The following is a 19,278-nucleotide window of genomic DNA, read 5'->3' on the forward strand; positions in this document are numbered from 1 at the left end:
ATTTCCTATAGCCGTTGCGTAGCCGTCCTCTCTGGCTCCACCTATAGTCTCCGTTTCGACTTCCCCGAGAAGCAATTCTCCAGACTTTCCCGGGAAAAAGTAATCCCGGAAAATCTCGTAAAGGAGAATAAGGGATTCAAAAACCTCGTCCTGGGTTTGCTTTCGTACCTATTTATGGAAAAAGTCACAACTCAAAAGCGAGTGAAAGGAAAAATCAATTCTTTTTCTGTGTGTAAAAGAAGACACAAATCGAGAAATCAATTTTTTAGAATATCTCCTTTAGCATTCCTTTCTTCCTCGTAGAGCAATCGCATAACCCTAAACCCCACTCCACGAATCTCATCTCCTGTTCCCGCTTCGCTTTCCTCTGCACATATATATATTCACAAAAAGGGGGAAGAAGAAGATGGGTATTAAGATAATCATCGATTCTTCGAGTATTGAAGAAGAGGAATTTGAAATTGATCAGTTATGGCGAGTACTAGTGGTGGTAGAGCCGAAGATGGGCGGCCGCCGCAAATGCAGCCAGTTCGGTCTATGTCTCGGAGGATGACACGAGCTGGTACCATGATGATTGATCATCCTAATGAAGATGAAAGCGCAATTGACAGCGAGCTTGTTCCTTCTTCTCTCGCTTCCATTGCTCCCATTCTTCGTGTTGCTAATGATATTGAAGAAGATAACCCAAGGGTTGCTTACCTTTGTATGATTTCTCATCTTTTTTTTTTTTTTTTTTTTTTTTTATCTCTCACTCACTTGATTTCTGGGTTTGAATATTTCAAAGTGGAGCTTAATCAGTTTATTAGAGTAGCTACTTGAGTCCTATGGCATTCTCTGCAAGTGTTTAGTTTCAATCACAGAGGCAGTGAATCCGATTTGTGATGTGTCCTGTTAACTGAAATAACGAAATCTTGAATGCAAATGAGAATGAGGATATCAAGATTCTCACTTTACTTTATTCTCTTTTGTTAGGTCGCTTCCATGCATTTGAGAAGGCTCATAGAATGGATCCAACATCAAGTGGACGAGGCGTTCGTCAATTTAAGACCTATCTATTGCACAAGCTAGAGAAGGTGAATAGATTTCATGATTGGCATGCTTTTCTCTTTGATGAATTGGAGTATGCAGATAAACAATGTTTATTTTAGTTGTGGTGTCTAAACCAAAATGTGAACTCAACAACAATTTTCTTGACCCGCCCTTACATTTGGATGTATCTTGAGATAGTAGTTCTTGAATTTTTGTTTTTTCCTTTAGGAGGAAGAGATTACAGAACCTATGTTGGCGAAGAGTGACCCGAGAGAAATTCAGTTGTACTATCAGACCTTCTATGAGAATAATATACAAGAAGGAGAAGGGAAAAAGACACCGTGAGATCTCTTCTTAATATTTTGGAATCGTTACATGATAATGATTTAAATGATGTCTCCTAACTCTTTTGCTTCTGTCGATTTTGTCATTATAGGGAGGAGATGGCCAAGCTTTACCAGATAGCGACAGTCTTGTATGATGTTTTAAAGACAGTGGTTCCTCAAGCAAGAATTGACGAGAAGGTTGATTTGTGTTCCCTTACAATCTGATAATTAATTATCATGAAGAGGGTAATTGTGTCACTTGACATTTTGCTGTTGTTTGAATGTAGACCCTTAGATATGCCAAAGAAGTTGAAAGAAAGAAAGAACAGTATGAACACTACAACATTCTTCCGCTGTACGCTTTAGGAGCTAAAACTGCAGTAATGGAACTCCCTGAGGTTGCATGTGCAAATATTGCCTACTTAACTTGTTCATCATTTTGGTCATTTTGAATTCTCTCTGATATTTCTTTTCCATTATAATTTAGATTAAGGCGGCAATTCTTGCTGTCTGCAATGTTGACAATCTTCCTCGGCCAAGATTCCATTCAGCCTCAGCTAACCTGGATGAAGTGGGTAGAGAAAGAGGCAGATCCTTTAATGATATTCTCGAGTGGCTTGCTTTGGTTTTTGGTTTTCAGGTAACTTTCAAGTTCCTTTCTTTGCTATTTTTTTCTTTTTAAGTTTTTATTCCATGAAATATGTCATGATTAGTCTTCCTATTTTCATGGTGAAAGCGAGGAAATGTAGCTAATCAGAGGGAGCATCTCATACTGCTACTTGCCAACATCGATGTGAGGAAGAGGGATCTTGAGAATTATGTTGAGGTAAATTTTTGTACTTTGTGGGCGAAGACAAAGCTTCCTTCTCTTAAGGATTTTACAACTATTTACTAACTTCAAGGAAAATCTAGCTAAAGCCTAGCACCGTGAGGAAGTTGATGGAAAAATACTTCAAGAATTACAGGTCATGGTGCAAGTATTTGCGGTGTGAGTCATATTTGAGGTATCATTATCTCTTCGATAAATCAAATTATTAAATTCTGAGTAATTTCAAGAAAAAAAAAAAACTTACCTTACATCTCTTCTACTCTAAAAATCATTTCTGTTGGTGGATGGTTTTCCTATTGGCAGATTTCCTCCAGGTTGCGATGAGCAACAACTGAGCCTTTTGTATATCAGCCTTTATCTTCTCATATGGGGTGAAGCATCAAATGTCCGCTTCATGCCTGAATGTCTTTGCTACATTTTCCACAATGTAGGTTTTCTAAGTTCAATGTTCTTCCTTTCCTCTTATTTTGTTTCCACAAACAAATAACAACGGACACACTAATTTATCTGTGTACTTATGTTTTTAAGGAACCTCTTTATAGTATAAATTACATTTAAGTAACAATGTTGTTTTCTTAAATGTTCTTGTGAAGATGGCCAATGAAGTTCATGGAATTCTGTTTGGAAATGTGTACCCTGTAACTGGGGACACATATGAGGCAGGTGCACCTGACGAAGAGGCATTCTTAAGGAATGTTATAACACCAATCTACCAGGTCTTACGTAAGGTACGTAACTTTCTGAAGCAGTTTCGTTTTTTTCCCTTGCATATTGCTTCTTTCTGCTAAGAAAAACAGCTTATTTTGTGAGAAAAGGAAGTCAGGAGAAACAAAATGGGAAAGGCAAGCCATTCAAAATGGAGAAACTATGATGATCTGAATGAGTACTTTTGGTGAGTTTTCTTAGCTTGATTTGCCATTATATATTTATATGTATTAGTCAAGTGTTGCTATCTGAGCACATTCATTTTAATTTTTTAGGGATAATAGGTGTTTTAGGCTGAAATGGCCAATGAACTCTAAGGCAGATTTTTTCATCCACACTGATGAGATCTCACCACTTCCGAATGAGGTTTGTTTATTTATTATTACTTAAGCAGTTTAATTTTATCTTTATCTTTAATATGGAGTTTAAAATTGTACCTTGGAAATATTTGATTAATGAATATCCTTTTATATATCCAAATACTTACTTGCATCGATTATCATTTTATACTGAACCCAGAATACTTCTGTTTTCATCCTTTATGAGGATTACCAATGAATTTTTATTAATTGCAGAGACATGACCAAGTATCTCATGGAAAAAGGAAACCTAAAACTAATTTTGTTGAAGCTCGCACGTTTTGGAACCTCTATCGAAGTTTCGACCGAATGTGGATGTTCCTTGTATTGTCTCTACAGGTAGGATTCTAAATTAAAATTCTCACTCAACTTCTGGTCTGATACATTAAATGTATGTAATAATTCTATGATTTTTCAGACTATGATAATAGTTGCATGGCATCCATCAGGATCCATTCTTGCCATTTTTTATAAGGATGTCTTTAGAAACGTGTTAACCATTTTCATCACTTCAGCTTTTCTTAATCTTCTACAAGGTAACTTCTAATTCCGTTTTAGTTTGACATTACCCATATGCTAAAAATATATAACCATATTGGTATAATCATTTGTTCTTCTATGAATTGCAGCGACACTGGATTTAATTCTTAGTTTTGGTGCTTGGAAGAGCCTAAAGTTTTCCCAAATTATGCGATACATCACAAAATTTTTAATGGCAGCCATGTGGGCCATCATGTTGCCAATTACTTACTCGAAGTCAGTCCAGAATCCAACTGGACTAATAAAGTTCTTCAGCAGCTGGGTTGGGAGTTGGCTTCACCAGTCATTATACAACTATGCTATTGCCTTATATGTCTTACCAAATATTTTGGCTGCTGTGTTTTTCTTACTTCCACCTCTGCGGAGAATCATGGAGCGATCAAACATGCGAATTGTCACACTTATCATGTGGTGGGCTCAGCCTAAATTGTATATTGGTAGAGGAATGCATGAAGAAATGTTTGCACTTTTCAAGTAAGGAAAAATGATCTTATTCATTGTAGTTTTCTTCTCTATTTTTCCTTATAAAAACCTCTTATTGTTGCAAACTGGACGTGGTATGAAAATATTGGTCACAACTCTATTTATGCTTCCAAATGATTAATATTTCTGCTCAATTCATGATGTCTTAGGTATACATTCTTTTGGGTCATGCTGTTACTAAGCAAGCTCGCTTTCAGCTACTATGTGGAGGTAAATTAGCTTCTTATGCTGAAACTTATAACTCAATTTTTGTTTCTACTGATGGAATGTAGACTCTCATGTTTACCGTTAATAATACCCTCATTTAGTTTCACATTCCTTCACTCTGTGATGTCTATTAGGCAGATTGTAGTCGTAATTATCATCTAAATCTTTGCTATAAGCATCCTTTTGTTGCAGCTATATTTTAACATGTATACTGTTGATGATGCCCGGACAGATATTACCACTTGTCAACCCAACGAAGTTAATATGGGATATGCATGTCGTAAATTACCAGTGGCACGAGTTCTTTCCAAATGGTAGTGATCCTTACTCATAGCATCCTCTTGCACTGCCATCAACTACTTTTTATATTAACAGAATATATGATATTCATGCAGCCACTCATAACATTGGGGTAATCATCTCCATATGGGGTCCAATCGTCTTGGTAAGTAATCTGTATTGAATAACTTGAAGAGAATATTTCCAATACCCTGAACTTTAATTCATGTTTAGGTTTATTTTATGGATACACAAATATGGTATGCCATATTCTCTACTCTATTTGGTGGGATATATGGAGCTTTCAGCCATCTCGGGGAGGTAATTGTTGAACTTCTCTTAGTATACTGCATATTTTTCTTAGTTATTTAACCTCCATTTTTACTTTTGCAGATACGCACACTTGGAATGTTGCGGTCCAGATTTAAACTTGTTCCATCTGCTTTCTGTATTAAACTTACACCGTTACCTCTCGGTCATGCAAAGAGAAAGCACTTGGTATTAGCCACACATGCAAATTTAATGATAAGACAGTGTATGCCAACAATTTTTATTTTGTGGGTGAAAATGTAACATTTGAGTAATGCAGGACGACACAGTGGACGAAGAAGACATTGCGAGGTTCTCACAGGTGTGGAATAAGTTCATACTTACTATGCGGGATGAAGATCTGATCAGCGATAGGTTTGAGGACTTTTTATCTTGTATAGACTGATCAAAGTTACCTCCTAAGTTCATTTCATAAACATACTCGTGTTCTTTGCTTCTTTGGTGTGTAGAGAAAGAGATTTGCTACTTGTACCTTCGTCTTCTGGAGATGTTTCTGTTGTGCAATGGCCTCCTTTCTTGCTTGCTAGCAAGGTAAATAGTACAGATCACTTAGTAACCTCTTCACGCCATCCATTATCTCTTCTTGCTGAATTGTGTTTACCTTTTGGTAACAGATTCCAATAGCATTAGACATGGCTAAAGATTTCAAGGGAAAAGAGGACGTTGACTTATTCAAGAAAATTAAAAGCGAATACTATATGCATTACGCAGTGGTTGAGGCTTATGAAACCGTGAGAGACATAATATATGGCCTTCTTCAAGATGAATCTGATAAGAGGTGAGTATTTCTCAACATCCAATCTTAACCTAATTGAGGATGGCCTACTAACTATACTACTGCTGTCTTCCAATCTATATAGGATTGTAAGGGAGATTTGCTATGAAGTAGATGTTAGCATCCAACAACATAGATTTTTAAGTGAATTCCGGATGACTGGTATGCCTTTGCTCAGTGACAAGCTAGAGAAATTCTTAAAAATCCTGGTAATATTAATATAGAATAGTCTTGCCTCCAATACCAATACTTATCATTTTGCGTGTGTTAATTCACTCCACCTCTCTCAATGAATTTTGGTCTTGTTGACAGCTAAGTGATTACGAGGAAGATGAAACTTACAAGTCTCAGATAATCAATGTTCTCCAGGATATTATTGAAATCATCACGCAAGATGTTATGGTTAACGGTCACGAGTAAGTCCTGATAGTTCTTATGTAAAAGTTTGCCTCATTTCCTATGCAAGAAAAGCTCCTCTGTTTTTCTTCTCTCTAGTTTCCAACAATCCTTGATTGTGTAATCCCAAAAAACTTCTCCATGAAACATGCTTTGTCATTCTACCTGTAGAATCCTTGAAAGGGCTCATTTTCAAAGTGGTGATATTGAAAGCGACAAGAAACAACAACGGTTTGAACAACGGTTTGAAAAGATAGATCTTCGTCTGACTCAGAACGTATCTTGGAGGGAAAAGGTACACAATTTTTTCTTTGTCTGATGTAAACAGCCATATCTCCTGCTTTTGTATCTCATTCTTTCGTTCTAATTTTGTAGGTTGTAAGACTTTTGTTACTTGTGACCGTTAAAGAATCCGCAATAAATATCCCACAAAGTTTGGAAGCTCGTCGTCGTATGACATTCTTTGCAAATTCCTTATTCATGAATATGCCAGATGCTCCCCGAGTTCGTGACATGTTATCCTTTAGGTACATGTTATAGCTTAATACCTCAAGAAAAATACTGTTGAATCACAACTTTGATAAATACAAGTATGAGGAAAAAAAAAAAAAAAGATAGCTACAAGTCAGAATGGTCCTAGACATGATCCGAGTCTTCTTCTGTTTACTACTTTTAAATGATCTTGAAAGCAAGTAACCATTGTTTTCCAAAATATATGTTTAGTGTCTTAACTCCTTATTACAAAGAGGATGTTCTCTATTCGGAGGAAGAACTGAACAAGGAAAATGAAGATGGAATAACTATTTTGTTTTACCTACAGAGGATATATCCTGGTAAGCTTCTATTTTGGTGCTTTTTTTTTTACGTGTTTATAACAAATTTAAAGTTTACTGAATGAAAATGACTGCATAACAGAGGAATGGTCAAACTATTGCGAACGTGTAAATGATTTGAAACGGAATTTATCTGAGAAAGACAAGGCAGAGCAACTCCGCCAATGGGTATCTTATAGAGGCCAGACCCTTTCAAGGACAGGTATACACTATCAAAACGATGTAGGGTTTTCTGATATGTTGTATTCGCTCTGCGATCGCTAATATTCCTTACTATTGCTAGTTAGGGGAATGATGTACTACAGAGTGGCTCTCGAACTTCAATGTTTCCAGGAATACACTGGAGAAAACGGTTTGTACTTATTCTCCATTCTTAATATATTGAATGTTTTACAGATTTTGTGGTTTGGCCTTCTCTGTCTAAGTATCTTCCACTGCCTCATTTAGTTGTCAAAACTTCTTGGAAAGTTAATCTTGCTTGCTACGAAGTTTTGTAATATGAACTCTATTTACTTCATGCAGCTACCAATGGTGGCTTTCTTCCCTCAGAATCAAATGAAGATGATCGAAAGGCTTTTACTGACCGTGCACGAGCTCTTGCAGATTTAAAATTCACATATGTCGTGTCATGTCAGGTCTATGGGAACCAGAAAAAGTCAAGTGAAAGCCGGGACCGTAGTTGTTACAATAACATTTTACAGCTCATGCTAAAGTAAGAAAGTTCTCGTGTTTGAAATGAAACTTTCATAAGCTTATTCTTCTAGCTTAGTTTTAATTATACATTATGGTTAGGTATCCGTCCTTGCGTGTTGCCTATATAGATGAAAGGGAGGAGACAGTTAATGGAAAATCACAAAAAGTATTCTACTCTGTGCTGCTCAAAGGATGTGACAAATTAGATGAGGTATGCAAAGGCAATTTACATTAATAAGTTCATATATATAGCCACTTCCTTGCTTACCTCGTTTTAGATCACAAAGAAAATTTTATAAAGTTTATATATTACTAATTTATTGCCAGTCCCACATTAAAACCAAATATAGTCACCTATTTGTCCTGAACTTTGCTCTTGATTTTTAAGGAAATATATCGTATCAAACTTCCCGGCCCTCCCACTGAAATTGGTGAAGGAAAACCTGAGAATCAAAACCATGCCATCATTTTCACTCGCGGTGAAGCACTCCAGACCATAGACATGAACCAGGTAGCTTTCGTCTCTCTATCCCTCAGCCATTTCTTTTATTCCAACTATATATTCTCCTTCCTTTTTTCCATTTCAGGACAACTACTTTGAAGAGTCTTTCAAAATGAGAAACGTGCTACAAGAATTTGATGAAGGTCGACGTGGCAAGAGAAATCCTACAATTTTGGGTCTTCGTGAACACATATTTACTGGAAGGTCTGAGATTCTTCATACATTCGGTCGTTCTTGATTTTTATTGTACATGTCTGTGAGTCTGTCTCCTCCACAGAATATATAGTTTTCTTTATCGTTCTCGTCTGACTTATTTCTGACCCTGCAGTGTTTCTTCACTTGCTTGGTTTATGTCGAATCAAGAAACAAGTTTCGTAACCATCGGCCAACGTGTTCTGGCAAATCCTCTGAGGTATTCTCATATCTTGTGACTATGGAAAAGAACCTTCCAATCCTTCCTTTATATCTTCAAATCCTACTTTAAAAGTAGTAGTCCCTGCATCATTGAACCTAATAGATTATATTATAGTTAGAATCTTTTTGTTCTGGAGAGAAAACTAGCTTGGATTCGTTAGAAAACTTACTTATGATTCTTTTACAGGGTGCGTTTCCATTATGGCCATCCTGATATATTTGATAGAATCTTCCACATCACAAGGGGAGGCATTAGCAAGGCTTCAAAGATAATAAACTTAAGCGAAGATATCTTTGCAGGTAGAGAACGATCTTAACAAGCGTTTGTTTTCTAAATTTTTTTGTGTATTTGTGATGGCTAATCATGGTAACATCCAGGGTACAATTCAACTCTTCGTGGGGGTTACATCACACATCACGAGTATATTCAAGCAGGGAAAGGGCGTGATGTAGGGATGAATCAGATTTCATTTTTTGAAGCCAAAGTTGCGAATGGTAATGGAGAACAAACACTAAGTCGTGACGTTTACCGACTTGGACGCCGGTTTGATTTCTACAGGATGCTCTCATTTTACTTCACCACTGTTGGTTTCTATTTCAGTAGTATGGTATGCCTAATTCCTCATTCAAATAGTTATTTCCTTTTGTAGCTCTGCCCTATACTTATGGTTGGAATCTTGGGATTTTTAAAATTGTATTTTCTGTTTCAGATAACGGTGCTCACGGTATATGTGTTCCTTTATGGGCGTCTTTATCTGGTATTGAGCGGATTAGAAAAAGAGATTCTGCAAAGTGCAACTGTACATCAGTCCAATGCCCTTGAGCAGGCATTAGCAGCCCAATCTGTTTTCCAATTAGGTTTTCTGATGGTTCTACCAATGGTTATGGAAATTGGCCTAGAAAAAGGGTTTCGCACGGCCTTGGGTGATTTCATCATAATGCAGCTTCAGCTTGCCTCTGTTTTCTTCACGTTTCAGCTGGGAACAAAAGCGCATTACTTTGGAAGGACAATTTTGCATGGAGGCTCTAAGTACCGAGCAACTGGTCGAGGGTTTGTTGTTTTCCATGCGAAATTTGCGGAAAACTACAGACTATATTCGCGAAGCCATTTTGTTAAGGGACTGGAGTTGGTCATACTACTAGTTGTATATCAAGTTTATGGAACTTCTTACCGTAGCTCAAGTACTTATCTATACATCACATTTTCTATGTGGTTCCTGGTGACTTCCTGGTTGTTTGCTCCATTTATATTCAACCCATCTGGGTTTGAGTGGCAAAAGACGGTGGACGACTGGACTGACTGGAAACGGTGGATGGGAAACCGCGGTGGCATAGGAATCGTTCTTGACAAAAGTTGGGAATCATGGTGGGATATAGAGCAAGAACACCTCAAGCACACAAATTTAAGAGGAAGGGTTCTAGAGATACTTCTCGCTTTGCGTTTTCTCCTTTACCAGTATGGAATTGTCTACCACCTCAACATCGCTCACCGCGACACAACATTTCTGGTAAAGTATTTCGGCATAAGCTTTGATACTTCCCTTTTCTATAGCTTTGGAAATTCCAACAACTTTACCCTTTTCTTCTTTAAGGTTTATGGACTCTCTTGGGCAGTCTTGTTGTCAGTTCTTCTCGTGCTAAAGGTAAGGCTCCGAAACTAATCTGTTTTAAAGCTTTTTTACCCTCTTCAAAACCAGAAAAAAATCTTCAGCCAACTCTATTAGACAGTCTTTCAGGTTTTAGAACAATGGTTTATCTGTCCTTTCACTTTCACATTTATGATTGTGTCGTTTACTTATTTGACAGATGGTATCAATGGGTAGACGGAAGTTTGGTACAGATTTTCAGGTTATGTTCAGGATTCTCAAGGTGCTTCTCTTCCTTGGTTTCTTGTCAATCATGACACTATTATTTGTAGTCTGCGGCCTCACAGTCTCGGATCTCTTTGCTTCGATCCTCGCTTTCTTGCCTACTGGATGGGCTCTTCTTCTTGTAAGTCTTAGCTGCCCAAAAATAATTCATCTTTCCATGAGAATAATAAGTTTGTTAATCCGTTGCTATGTTTTGAAGATCGGGCAAGCGCTGCGTAGCGTATTCAAGGGATTAGGATTCTGGGACTCAGTGAAAGAGCTAGGGAGAGCTTATGAGTACATAATGGGGCTGGTGATATTCACACCCATTGCGGTCTTATCATGGTTCCCATTTGTGTCCGAGTTCCAAACCAGACTGTTGTTTAATCAAGCCTTCAGTCGCGGTCTGCAGATATCTATGATTCTCGCCGGAAAGAAAGACAAAGATACACCTTCCACCAAGTAGTGTGGCTCAAACCGCTCTCTTCTTCTTCGTCTTCTCCAATTATTTCTTTCATCTGTTTAATTGATTGTCCTTGAGAACATAGAAAAGATGTTTAGACTACTTGAGATAAGACCTCATACTCATAGTAAATGTTGTTGTTCAGCCTAGGCCATTTGTTCAAGTAGGTATACTAAAAAGTCTGTGACAATTTCTTTGGAATCAAAAACATGATACAAAGACCTCTCTAACCACTATTACTAATCTGTCTGTGTAACAAAAGATGTCTCTCTTTTTTTTAATTTCGTCTTCTTCAAAAAATGTCTCCAGCAATACAAGACTGTAGTTCAAAAAAAAAAAAAAACAGAGGAAGAAGCAAAACTGATTGATTTCTGATATTGTTTTTAACAATATGTTGGTGTGGAGTTCAAAATCTCTGCAGTATATTTTGGAATATTTTGGATTATGATTCTAATAATTTACTTATGAAATCCAAAGATGTTTCATTTCAAATTATTTGATATACAAAGATTTTACAAGTCTTTTAGTTTTGAATAACACTGGATTTTAATGAAGCATTTTAAATCTTAGTTGAATAACACCAAACTTTAAAATCTATTAGAGTTAGGTTTAGAATCATTAGGTTAATAACACTGAATTAGTTGTGGATTTCAATTCTATTAAAATCCATCATTGAATAACACCGCCTAAATAATTCATTAATTTGTATTGAGGTTTAGTGGAAATTACACTTGGATCCTTGTCACTTTTCTAAAACATCTGCGAACACTCAAAATCCAACTGTTGAAGAAGAGCACTGAGAAAGTCGGAAAATTGATATAGACCAAACGAGACTCCAACAAAACCATCTTCCTTTCTGGTATGTATTTGTGAATTGTGAAAATTTGACGATTAGTTTCTCTACCGAATGTTTTAAACTTGATACTTGGTATAAAGCTCTTTGGCTTCGTGAAATTAGGGGTTTAGTGCCACCATTGGGTATGTACAGATGAAAATTGGAAAAGCTCTGGACTTTTGTGAAATCCATAACGTTTTGAGTCGTTTAGAGTCTAGAAAGTCTGATTCCAGATCTGGTGCCTTATACAGATTGAATTTCAGGAAGCCGGAAGCGTTGAATTGAGTATCTATGTCTGGTTCTAGAGGCTTCTGGGATTTTTTCTTTGTGCTTTTGAGATTTTGCTCTGCTTTTAAACGGAGAAACCCTTTTCTCTATTCGGTTTTTAGTCTTCTTCTTGATCTGTTGCTTGCCAACTGGTTTATTTTTTCTTTCCCTTTGATTCATGTTTCTCTTGATTACAGTGGTTCCTAACATAATCACAACCCAAGGACGATGATGCATTCGACGGTGCAGCATGGTGGGAACAAGAGTGGCAAGTCCAATGTATGGGCTAACACTAATTTGGCAAAGACAGTGGCAGCGTTAGATGAGTTCAAATTTGGATTCCCATCAGGCGGGTTAACAACTGTGTCAAACAAATGGTGGGGAAGGCCAGAGAAAGGCGGACGCCAAGATGTTGGAGGAGAGAATACTGAATATGGAGATGGAGATGTCAAGGACGAAGCAGCTTCTCATACGCAAAATTCTTTGGTGGCTATTAGGAAAAGAATAGCGGAAGAAGGAAGAGAAGCTGTTGAACTTGGTCTGCATAAAGGATTTTGTTCAAAAAGACCAGACAAGAGAGATCAAGCTTTACTGTTTCAGATTTTCAACGCTGCACTGCCAAAGGATTGGGTTACTGATTCTTCTTAAATTCGTATTCTAGGTTAGAACAGAGTTCCCTCTTAACAATTATGCTCTCTTATATGTAATCCGCAAGTTCTTCAACTCCTGCAAACTATATGTATTATGTTTGTAATCGAAAGGGTGAATAACTTTCTGTAGCATGGGAGAAGCATTCACTTGTTACAAAGACACCAAAAACCAAAGAAGTATGCTTAGATCATGTCTCAAAGTGATTTGGAAATACAACAGGAAGACTTGCGATCTTACGCGTCTACAAATCATTTCTGTTAATTGCAAAAACCTGGAAACAAATAATACAGAGACATACGAACAGTCCTAGAGCCTTTGGAGGAAAATTGACAAAATGAGAGGTGATGCCGAAAAAGGGGATTTTGCTGGTATACGTCTCAGAATTGAAACCAAACATGCATGCCTTTGAAGGTTCCAGGCTTTTTGGTGCTCTACTGTGCAAGAAACAAGACCTGTTTTCATGTCAAATGCCTGCAATGAGCGGATAAAAGAATGTACTTGAGCTGTGAGTGCAAATAGAAAATTATCAAGATAGAGCTTCAAACGTTTCTCAAAACAGCCTAAGAAAGATTCAGATAGCAAGCAGCAGTCAATTCATCAGGCAAACTATGGGGAGGATTAAGCAGATGGTCTGACGTATTTATCTCTACCCCAACTAAATGCACAAGAGAAGGTAAGGTAGTGTATAAGACATGAACCATCTTTTGTCTTGCAAAAATCCTAGGAAAACATAAACTAGGAATCATGGGAAACCGTGAATCTTGTTTCAGAGATGAAGATGAGGCCAAACAGCATATTGTATCATAACACTCATCCCTTAGAAACCCGATAATGAACCCATAAGACCAAGCTAGCAAAAAGAATTAGATAAGTTACGAGAAACTGTTGCAACAAAAAGCAAAATTAGTGCCAAGGAAAACTTAACAACCAAAAGGTGTGCACAAACAAGGATCAAGTTTTATACCTCTGGAAAAGCTCCGAAAAGTAGCGAGTACCGTTGTATATAACGAACCACATCAAAACTACCACCAAAGAATCTGAAAAGAGTTGAGGAAAGACAAAGAAGATGCAAGCAGAGATCTCAAGTCCTAAAAAGCCAAACTTTAACACTTCCAGAGGGTATAACTTATCAACGTAATCGCAATTGAAAGTAGTAAATTATTCATTAAGTAGAGAGATTATAATCCAAACTCTTAACATGAAAACAAAATTCTAAAACTGATGCTTTAGACGACAACACAAGAGAACAGAATTGAATGCCACCATATATCATATCACCAACGATGTAAAAATCAAAACTTGCATCTTTCTAATGGAAGAGTAGATCGATGAAGAGAACGAATCAAGCATAGAGGGATAGAGAAAGTAAAAAAGGATACTGAAGAGATATCGTTCCCACCAATCAAGCATGTAGAGCCCGAATGTGACATTATAAAGGTAGATTTTGCGTTGAACCCAGTTCATATCTGATCGATTCCTACAGTGGAGAAGCGGGAGATTACAAATCTGAAATTGACAAAAACCCGATCCAAGATTCAAAATTTACCTGGTAAATCTGACAGAGAGAACTGGTTGATACCAAACAGGATTGCAAAACGCCAGGAGATTCTCGATCTATGGGACGGAGACGTCAAAGCTGGAAAAGTCTGTGACGGTTTAATCTCATCCTCAATTCATTTTCCCACCACGGTTTAGCCGGTTTATTATTCTTCAATACCGGTTTTCAGAACTAACCGGATAACATCTCACTGCAAAGAAAGAAAGGTCCCCCCTGCAATCCCCGCGCGTGTTGCTTTGTAAGAAGAAGACCAAAGATGGTGACGACGGGCATCGGCGGAGCTCTGGTGGTGGTTGCTCGGTCTCGGTGCTTCTGCGTCACAGCAAATTCCGACCTTCTTCGCTCCAAGCTCGATCGGCTTCACGCGGAGGCAGAGTCCACCCGTGCCAAAGGTCGAATCTTTATTCGTTTTAATTGGACTCAGTGGAGTGAATCAATCGTCGTTTCCTGGCTTTAGATACCCAAAATCTAGAATGAATGAAAGCAAATCCATATGAGTCTTTATGGTATCTGAACATGTGTCATGTGAAAGTCTTAGACTTTTGATTTTTTTTTTTTTTTGTCTCTTGTTGTTGTTGGTCCAGCAAACAGTAATAGGTTGAGACTTCTGAGATTATCTGAGGCTGCTGAGAATCTACGGAAACAAGCAGCTGTGAATGTTCAAACAGGGAAAGAGAATGATGCAAGAGAGTTACTTCTTCAGAAGAAAAAGGTTATGCAAGCTTTGGACAAGGCCAAAGCTCGTATTGAGTTGCTCGATACGCTTTCTTCTAAACTTAACGAGGTAGATACAAACAAGAGCTTACTTGTTATCTCAGCAGTCCTAGTTCTGTTGTGTATAACCTGTTTGAGAAAAAGACTTAAAAAACGAAATATTATAGTTTTGGTTGGTTGTTTGTTTCAATTGTCCAAGAAACCTATCTAACCATGTCTTGAGAAGCTTGGTTTGGTTTCAGGCAATATCTGTCAAGGAAACACAGCTGATAGGCAATATATCTTTGGATCTCGAAGAGGATGGAGAGAATAGTACTTCAGGTGGAATCCACATTGTATCGCCAAAGCCCAAATCTACTGAAGACGGGCACGCAAATGACTACACTCACTTGGATTCTGAGGGAAGTCAACTTATTGAAAGGAATTCTGAGGATTACCAAGAACTTCTCAATACCGATAATCATGTACTAGAAGATGTTTCAACTGGTAGCATCCTTAAAGAAGTGTCTTCTTATGAATCTTTCTTGGAAAGTTTAGACCAGAAACTTAGCAGAATCGAAGCTGAACTAGTCACGGTTGTGAATGTTGCATTCTTGGTGCTTAATCATGAAGATAAACCCAAGAATCTAAAGGTTCAGCAGACTGCAGAAATTCTTGAAGAGATTCGTCGTGTGAGGGAAAGGTAATGCATTCAAAACATCACTAAGTATTACTTTCTAATCACTGCAGCATTACTTAGTCCATTTAGATATGTTTTGCTTGTGTAGAATCGCAGATATCATTTGCAAGGAGGCAAACATCAGTTAGTGTGCATTAAGCATTACTTACCAGCGCAGCACAGTGAACTAAAGAAATGAAACCACTCTTGGTATGAAAAGTTAATTTACCATTTCTTTAATCAGTCTGCTTAGACAGGTATATAGTCATTTTCTTGGTGTGAATATTGATATCTTCTAAGGTGCTACATTAAATTTTGATGTGATATGAAGTTAATATGGTCGTTCACGTTAATGTTGTTGTTGTGGGATGATGATTATTAATGTGATATCAATACTTCGGAGCATGATTAAGTAAAGAATAACATACAATTAGATGTACACATTTAATATTGATTTCAACTAACTATGAAATCATTTCATTAGTTATAGTATAAAATTGATGGCATTAAAGCGACAGGTTGAAGTTATGGACTATACAAATCCAGAAACAAAATCATATAAAGCAAACATTTCCAATACATATCAATGGTCCCGAGTGATAAGAAATAGAAATGATGCCAATGAATCAACCATATAGAATTAAACATCTAAGTCCTGAAATAACAATAATATTTTGCTTTTCAAACAAACAAACAAAACTAATGAAAATTCGGATTATTTTATCTGACAATGCCTTCATTTCCAGCAAGAACCAAGTACTTATCCCTCCTTGTGAGATTAGTGCATTCAAATCCCAAAACCCTAGCAAGTTCTCCCTGTATGAAATTCGCAACTTCAAAGCTTGACTTGCCTCCTGCACAAGTCATCTCCTTTGGCAACTTCTTCAAAACCTCAAGACAATAAACCGGCCTAGGGTTCATGAGGAAGAAGATAGGGTCTAAACACTTGAGCCCGCTCGCGGTTGTCCCATAGAACATGCTCACTCGAGCATCAACAGCCACGGGAACAATGTCTTCGGTTAACTCAGCGAACAGAGGACTGAATCTTAGTAGATAAGGCTCTCTACAAGTAGTTCCTTCGGGACAAACCACTAGATCTCCTTTGCTTAATAGCCTCTGCATTGCCTCGCCGTCTTTCTTCCTATCTCTTTTAAGGCTAACCGTCTTGAGAGGTGCTATGAGCTCGGAGAACTTGCTTAGGCTGTAAGTAACCGCGGTCAAGGGCTTTCCAAGCGAAGTGGTGAGGAAAACTGGGTCAAGGAGGGTCCTATGGTTGCATACATACAAGACTCCACTTTTACCTTTCTCTGGACGACCGTTATTCAAATTATGAGTCTTGAAAGTGATCCTAACACCGGACATAGAAGCCAAGAAATTGGCTACATGGTAAGGAAGCAAGACTCCTACCGAGATCCTGAAGACAGCGAGGAAGAATCCGATAGGGAGCCATATGAACATAGCTAATGTAGCTAATGGTGTTGGCAAGAAAGCCAACCTCCCGTCGTGGAATATCAATGGCTTTGGGTATCTTTCTCTAGGCAGTGTGTTGTTCTTGTTCATGGACTCTTCTTCATTCCAAAGATAAGCTTCCTGTGGGGGAGATTCAGAACAAACTGATAGTTAGTGACTTTCATCTACTTTTGTGAATTTGGGAATTACATAAAATGGAAAAAGGAAGCAACTTTGCTAATAGTAATGAAGATGTGATCTTGTGGCAGTTGTGGGAAATCAAGAGCAAAATAAGAAGCTCTAAAATTTGATCTATTTTTGTGAAATTTGAAAAGTAAAGAAAACAGAGATGAAGATGTGACCTTGTAGGAAATTTAACTTTAAACCTTAAAAGGAAAGGAAATTACTTTGCAAATGGAGATGAAGATGTGATCTTGTGGGCTTGAAGAGCATCCAATTCCAAGAGCAGGCTTCTTCTTGTTGTCGAGGAAGTAGTCTTCAGCTGATTTATGTTTCACGACGAAACCAGACCCAGAAGCTAGGCCTGTGTAGAATCTCCTCCCCATGACTTCTATTTCTTGCAGTTTAGTCCCAATCAGATCATCAGCGTTGAGATGTTCTCTGAGGAACCTCTCCACCAGCACTTGCGGCAAGCTCGTGAACACAACTTTGGAGTACTCAGTTCGAGCCCAGATGTCGTACACCTGAAGATTCAAGTTCTCGAGGAAGAATTTGGGTAGAACCGATCTAGAAACGTTGTCCATATCTTTGACTTTAAGACCAGAGAAGGTAATAAAAGAGAGGACTTTGAGTTTGGTTTCTTGTTGCAGAGTCCAGAGGAAAGAACAAGAGAGCAAGAGAAGGATCGCTCTGATGATCGATCCTCCTTCAAAAGCCACGAGCATGAAGTAAGGGAAGAACGTGTGGAAGTGTTTGCTCGAATGTTGTCTTAATAAAACACCATCGACGTCGCAGACAAAGGTATCAAGATGATGATCAGACGAAACAGAGCCTGCTCTGTTTTTGTCTACAAGTTCTTGGTACTTTGTAATGCTTGGGAAGATAGGGTTTAGAGAATCTTGAAGAGACTGGTTTTGCTGATTTTGTTGTTGTTGTTGCTGGTGTTGATGATGAGAGTTGTTGTGTTGAGATTGTGATTTAGAGAGGCTTAGGAGATTTTTCAATTGGAAACCATAGCCTCTAAGCTTTCTAGCAGCTCTGTAACATGAATTAGCAAGAAGACGGTAAAGAACCCATTCTGCTAGAATCACTAGAAGCTCTGGTAAAACCATAGCTATGGCTTAGAGAGAGAAGAAGAAGAAGAGTAAATGTGTTGGAGAAGACAAAGAAGTAACAGAGGAGGTTTTATATAAGTGACTGATGATGATAGGCGAGTGCAAAGGTGGTGTGAAGGTTGACCCTTTTTTTTTTTTTTTTTTTTTATTTTGCTTTTTAACTTTTTTTCTTTAATTTTGGTTAACCCACACATCTCTCTCGCATTAACTGTACGCCACAATGTCTATGAATCCTTTTTCTTTATTTTTAAAACTTAAAATTAGCTAGAATGTGTTTTTGATTGTTCCCAAGAAGTTATGGTTGATGATTATACCTATATTTTGCATACGTAAATTCAAGATATCACATACTATATAACGAATGAAACAATGCATTATCCTATACACCTAATATAATAAAGTACCGTATAGTCCAAGGTTATTAATTATCGTCTACGCAAGTACGCATGACACTTTGTAGTATTTATGTTGTGAATGATGCAAGTTGGCCGCTTTACTAAAACTGTTGAACGTTGCGTTGCTTTCTCAGCTTCCACTTGGAGGCTTTGGGGCAGAGCCATGCTGCATGTGTTAGCAAAAATAAAAAGTAATTGTTTAAGGCCACAAAAAAAATGAAAACTTAAAGAGTCACATTTTTCTCTAAAATTACAAAGTATTTAGTTTACTATAATGTGTTTAAGCTATTTGCTTAGGAATTTCAATTCTTATTATCACAAGTGTTGAATATGTCGACTTATTGTATCAATAGCGAGGACGTAGGCTAGAAATTCAATCATGTAATTAACTATCGTAAACGAAAAAAACTTTTGATGTGGGATTTTTGCTTATAAGTTTAATC

General features: G+C 37.6%; 5 protein-coding genes across 9 annotated transcripts; 3 read left to right on the top strand and 2 right to left on the bottom strand.

The window, feature by feature from the left end:
• The first annotated feature begins 38 nt into the window (after positions 1-38).
• Positions 39-11,252, top strand: LOC9328407 (callose synthase 7). 2 transcript variants are annotated; one of them, XM_002889560.2, is made up of 41 exons: positions 39-703; positions 973-1,073; positions 1,258-1,370; positions 1,466-1,553; positions 1,643-1,753; positions 1,843-1,995; positions 2,092-2,181; positions 2,268-2,359; positions 2,488-2,611; positions 2,778-2,912; positions 3,000-3,076; positions 3,165-3,255; positions 3,465-3,587; positions 3,667-3,784; positions 3,878-4,262; positions 4,421-4,481; positions 4,711-4,792; positions 4,874-4,923; positions 4,992-5,078; positions 5,151-5,255; positions 5,347-5,441; positions 5,537-5,618; positions 5,702-5,865; positions 5,948-6,071; positions 6,175-6,278; positions 6,430-6,553; positions 6,634-6,785; positions 6,982-7,091; positions 7,174-7,293; positions 7,375-7,443; positions 7,614-7,803; positions 7,884-7,995; positions 8,173-8,295; positions 8,372-8,490; positions 8,615-8,698; positions 8,888-9,000; positions 9,079-9,308; positions 9,411-10,208; positions 10,293-10,343; positions 10,507-10,692; positions 10,771-11,252. In XM_002889560.2, exons 1-41 carry the CDS (start codon positions 472-474, stop codon positions 11,014-11,016), a joined length of 5,814 nt encoding a protein of 1,937 aa, XP_002889606.1. In that variant the 5' UTR covers positions 39-471; the 3' UTR covers positions 11,017-11,252. The 2 variants fall into 2 exon arrangements, with proteins under 2 accessions (XP_002889606.1, XP_020868044.1); XM_021012385.1 differs by lacking the exons at positions 39-703; positions 973-1,073; positions 1,258-1,370; ... (1 more) ...; positions 1,643-1,753; positions 1,843-1,995 and having other exon boundaries at positions 2,102-2,181; positions 2,258-2,359.
• Positions 11,253-11,751: 499 nt separating this feature from the next.
• On the top strand, positions 11,752-12,897 carry LOC9325671. Of its 2 annotated transcripts, XM_021012157.1 has the most exons (3): positions 11,752-11,872; positions 12,112-12,229; positions 12,313-12,897. In XM_021012157.1, exon 3 carries the CDS (start codon positions 12,344-12,346, stop codon positions 12,761-12,763), a length of 420 nt encoding a protein of 139 aa, XP_020867816.1. In that variant the 5' UTR covers positions 11,752-11,872; positions 12,112-12,229; positions 12,313-12,343; the 3' UTR covers positions 12,764-12,897. The 2 variants fall into 2 exon arrangements, with proteins under 2 accessions (XP_020867816.1, XP_002889607.1); XM_002889561.2 differs by lacking the exon at positions 12,112-12,229 and having other exon boundaries at positions 11,754-11,872.
• A 38-nt stretch (positions 12,898-12,935) lies between these two features.
• On the bottom strand, positions 12,936-14,492 carry LOC9325672. 2 transcript variants are annotated; one of them, XR_002329305.1, is made up of 4 exons: positions 14,313-14,414; positions 14,146-14,243; positions 13,731-13,803; positions 12,936-13,237 (listed from the first exon to the last, which is right to left on the bottom strand). XR_002329305.1 is itself a non-coding variant. In XM_021012158.1 (3 exons), the coding sequence occupies exons 2-3, from the start codon at positions 14,228-14,230 to the stop codon at positions 13,718-13,720; spliced, it is 171 nt and encodes a 56-aa protein (XP_020867817.1). In that variant the 5' UTR covers positions 14,231-14,243; positions 14,313-14,492; the 3' UTR covers positions 13,703-13,717. The 2 variants fall into 2 exon arrangements, 1 of the variants encoding a protein (XP_020867817.1); XM_021012158.1 differs by lacking the exon at positions 12,936-13,237 and having other exon boundaries at positions 13,703-13,803; positions 14,313-14,492.
• Positions 14,493-14,511: 19 nt separating this feature from the next.
• Positions 14,512-16,101, top strand: LOC9328408. 2 transcript variants are annotated; one of them, XM_021012155.1, is made up of 4 exons: positions 14,512-14,716; positions 14,909-15,108; positions 15,281-15,720; positions 15,787-16,071. In XM_021012155.1, the coding sequence occupies exons 1-4, from the start codon at positions 14,581-14,583 to the stop codon at positions 15,803-15,805; spliced, it is 795 nt and encodes a 264-aa protein (XP_020867814.1). In that variant the 5' UTR covers positions 14,512-14,580; the 3' UTR covers positions 15,806-16,071. The 2 variants fall into 2 exon arrangements, with proteins under 2 accessions (XP_020867814.1, XP_002889608.1); XM_002889562.2 differs by having other exon boundaries at positions 14,517-14,716; positions 15,806-16,101.
• A 96-nt stretch (positions 16,102-16,197) lies between these two features.
• On the bottom strand, positions 16,198-19,192 carry LOC9325673 (glycerol-3-phosphate acyltransferase 1). Its single transcript, XM_002892300.2, has 2 exons — positions 17,553-19,192; positions 16,198-17,286 (listed from the first exon to the last, which is right to left on the bottom strand). Exons 1-2 carry the CDS (start codon positions 18,435-18,437, stop codon positions 16,417-16,419), a joined length of 1,755 nt encoding a protein of 584 aa, XP_002892346.1. The 5' UTR covers positions 18,438-19,192; the 3' UTR covers positions 16,198-16,416.
• Between the last annotated feature and the right edge of the window lie 86 nt (positions 19,193-19,278).

Source organism: Arabidopsis lyrata, assembly GCF_000004255.2.
Source record: "Arabidopsis lyrata subsp. lyrata unplaced genomic scaffold ARALYscaffold_1, whole genome shotgun sequence".
Taxonomy (NCBI): domain Eukaryota; kingdom Viridiplantae; phylum Streptophyta; class Magnoliopsida; order Brassicales; family Brassicaceae; genus Arabidopsis; species Arabidopsis lyrata.

Excerpts from the sequence above, each read along its gene's own strand:
- LOC9325673 (XM_002892300.2), bottom strand. The coding sequence starts at position 18,437 with ATGGTTTTACCAGAGCTTCTAGTGATTCTAGCAGAATGGGTTCTTTAC. Across the intron at positions 17,287-17,552 it reads TCTTCATCTCCATTTGCAAA|GAAGCTTATCTTTGGAATGA; the intron begins GTAATTTCCTTT and ends TCTCCCCCACAG.
- LOC9328407 (XM_002889560.2), top strand. The coding sequence starts at position 472 with ATGGCGAGTACTAGTGGTGGTAGAGCCGAAGATGGGCGGCCGCCGCAA. Across the intron at positions 4,482-4,710 it reads CTTTCAGCTACTATGTGGAG|ATATTACCACTTGTCAACCC; the intron begins GTAAATTAGCTT and ends ATGCCCGGACAG. Across the intron at positions 6,279-6,429 it reads GTTATGGTTAACGGTCACGA|AATCCTTGAAAGGGCTCATT; the intron begins GTAAGTCCTGAT and ends TTCTACCTGTAG.
- LOC9325672 (XM_021012158.1), bottom strand. The coding sequence starts at position 14,230 with ATGAACTGGGTTCAACGCAAAATCTACCTTTATAATGTCACATTCGGG. Across the intron at positions 13,804-14,145 it reads GTGGGAACGATATCTCTTCA|ATTCTTTGGTGGTAGTTTTG; the intron begins GTATCCTTTTTT and ends AACTCTTTTCAG.
- LOC9325671 (XM_021012157.1), top strand. The coding sequence starts at position 12,344 with ATGATGCATTCGACGGTGCAGCATGGTGGGAACAAGAGTGGCAAGTCC.
- LOC9328408 (XM_002889562.2), top strand. The coding sequence starts at position 14,581 with ATGGTGACGACGGGCATCGGCGGAGCTCTGGTGGTGGTTGCTCGGTCT. Across the intron at positions 14,717-14,908 it reads AGAGTCCACCCGTGCCAAAG|CAAACAGTAATAGGTTGAGA; the intron begins GTCGAATCTTTA and ends TTGTTGGTCCAG. Across the intron at positions 15,721-15,805 it reads ATTCGTCGTGTGAGGGAAAG|AATCGCAGATATCATTTGCA; the intron begins GTAATGCATTCA and ends TTGCTTGTGTAG.